Source organism: Bubalus bubalis, chromosome 16 (genome assembly GCF_019923935.1).
Source record: "Bubalus bubalis isolate 160015118507 breed Murrah chromosome 16, NDDB_SH_1, whole genome shotgun sequence".
Classification (NCBI taxonomy): domain Eukaryota; kingdom Metazoa; phylum Chordata; class Mammalia; order Artiodactyla; family Bovidae; genus Bubalus; species Bubalus bubalis.
The window spans coordinates 33,828,442-33,830,902 of NC_059172.1; the positions used below are offsets into that span (position 1 = coordinate 33,828,442).

The window sequence follows — 2,461 nt, forward strand, 5'->3', positions numbered from 1 at the left end:
AAGAGGGTTCCCTTTTCTCCACACCCTCTCCAGCATTTCTTGCTTGTAGACTTTTGGATAGCAGCCATTCTGACTGGGTGAAATGGTACCTCATTGTGGTTTTGATTTGCATTTCTCTGATAATGAGTGATGTTGAGCATCTTTTCATGTGTTTGTTAGCCATCTGTATGTCTTCTTTGGAGAAATGTCTATTTAGTTCCTTGGCCCATTTTTTGATAGGGTCGTTTATTTTTCTGGAATTGAGCTGCAGGAGTTGCTTGTATATTTTTGAGATTAGTTGTTTATTAGTTGCTTCATTTGCTATTATTTTCTCCCCTTCTGAAGGCTGTCTTTTCACCTTGCTTAGAGTTTCCTTTCTTGTGCAGAAGCTTTTAAGTTTAATTAGGTCCCATTTGTTTATATTTGCTTTTATTTCCAATATTCTGGGAAGTGGGTCATAGAGGATACCTTTTCTTAAATTAAAGAGTATTATTTTGATTTATTTCATTTTGTTTTATTTAAATAAGCTACATAGTTCAACAAATAGGGCTTGGATTTTAGTAATAAATGCAACCATGGAATACACCAATTTATAATTTTATTTCATAATTACGCTATTGGATTAAACAAATCATGCTTGGATTTTCCCCAAAAAAAGCTACACATGATCTACCCTGAGTTTCTAATAAAGCAGGCATTCATCAAAGACATACATTCTAAATGCAAAAATATTTCCAATTCAATATAATTTCCACTCAATGTATTCCCATCCCACTTAAGAAAAAACAACCCATCATATCGATACACCACACCAAAAGGACAAAAGGAAATTAGTATCCATATAGATAAATAAAATAGACATTGTTCCTTTTTCTCAGAATATCCTTCAATGCATTGCTTGTCCCAGGCTCTGTGATCAGCCTTGATTGTCCATCCAGAAAAGAGAGTCTTCGAGATTAACCTCCTTGTAGAACCCTGTGAGCACTGAGTTCTTCCTTCCAGGTCCAGTTCCACACCATCATTCTCCACATTGGAAGGGTTGGCATATCTACCAGTGTTCCATGTTCCCCATGCCATGCGATGCTCTCCTCCTCCACCTCCTCACTGGGTGGGGTGTACCTGACAACAGATCATACAGAGACGGCCTTTAGCAGAAACGGCTTTGAAGAAGCCTCTCCCAGAAAATACCCAGCAGCTCAAGAGTCCAGGCACGGGTTCTTACCGACAAAGGAGCTGAAACCAGCCAAGATGCTTCCTCAGTAGAAGCAGACCGTGTGCAGAAAGCTCCTTCCTGTTTTCTCCTTCGCTGCCTGGAGCAGCTCGGCCAGATGACTTTGCATGTCATCTGCCTGCTGGAGACCCTGGCAGAGCTCACAGATGATCGAGGCTCCAAGGCTGGCTGCCTCCAGGGTGTCGTCTATGTCCACGTTGATGACCGGCACAGGCTGCCAGGTCTCCTGATCCCTGGTGCACAGGTCGGCCACCACCCAGTTATAGGCCCTCTGCCCACAGGTGAAGATGAAGTCAAAGGCATCTGGGCACTCTTGAAACCTTTCTGGGCCAGGCTTGATTCTCTCATTTCTTTTCAGGATGTGTAAGACTCCATTCCTTTTGTAGCGCTTTTGGTCTTTAGAGGAGAGGTCACTGTGCATCTTCTTATAGGATGTGGAGAAGTTGTAGAGCACGGGTGGCTTGTGTGCCCCTCCTGGGAGCCTCACGTGGGATCCAGCTCCAAAAGACCTGACATGGAACCCGTTCTTGCTGAGGATGTGGTGGGCTTCCATGCTCCTGTTGACATTGCTCACGCAGACCACGGCCACCCTGAGTGGGGAGGAGGGCATGGCTGCAGCCTCTTGGGACTCCAGCTGGACAGGAGGACTCCAGGGTCTGAGGGGGACTCTGAAGGCCAGGGAGATGACCGGCTGGGTCCACTTTTGAAATGAGCATTTGAATCAGAGAAGAGAGAAGGCTTTTATATGGAGGCATGGGCCCAAGGTGGGCAGAGACCTCTTGATTGGTGATTGGCTTAACTCTTGAGTGATTGGATTGAGATAGTGGACCCAATGGGGTGACCAGAACAGCCCGGTGATCCAATCACCCAATTCAACTGCCAGGAGGTGTCCATCTGGCTCCCTTGCCACCCCAGAGTCCTTTGCCAGGTACAGTTAACCCTGTACGTGCCTGTGTGTATGAGGCTAAGATTGGCAATTCAATCACCTGAATATCTGCTCTCCACCCTGGCCTCCTCCCATGTGGGAGTGTTTTATAGTCTCTGCTTCTACTAAGCATATTAGACTTATCCAGACTACTTTCAAGTTTGTCATCATTCTCTCTAGTGACCTGAGAACATGCATGTGGAAAGTATGTTTGAAGTTTTCAAACTTACAGTTAATTCATTATACATAGAATTGCAATCATTTTTTCATATTTATTTCCCTCAGTTGATAATCTAGAATTGTAATTTTGTTAAATTACAGCAGAA

The 2,461-nt window shown here is 44.3% G+C and overlaps 1 protein-coding gene across 3 annotated transcripts; it reads right to left on the bottom strand.

The window, feature by feature from the left end:
- Positions 1 to 560: 560 nt before the first annotated feature.
- Positions 561 to 1,941, bottom strand: LOC112579517 (RNA polymerase II subunit A C-terminal domain phosphatase SSU72-like). Of its 3 annotated transcripts, none has more exons than XM_044929426.2 (2): positions 1,206 to 1,941; positions 561 to 1,098 (listed from the first exon to the last, which is right to left on the bottom strand). In XM_044929426.2, the coding sequence occupies exon 1, from the start codon at positions 1,818 to 1,820 to the stop codon at positions 1,236 to 1,238; it is 585 nt and encodes a 194-aa protein (XP_044785361.2). In that variant the 5' UTR covers positions 1,821 to 1,941; the 3' UTR covers positions 561 to 1,098; positions 1,206 to 1,235. The 3 variants fall into 3 exon arrangements, with proteins under 3 accessions (XP_044785361.2, XP_044785360.2, XP_044785359.2); XM_044929425.2 differs by having other exon boundaries at positions 1,202 to 1,941; XM_044929424.2 differs by having other exon boundaries at positions 561 to 1,124; positions 1,202 to 1,941.
- Positions 1,942 to 2,461: the final 520 nt, after the last annotated feature.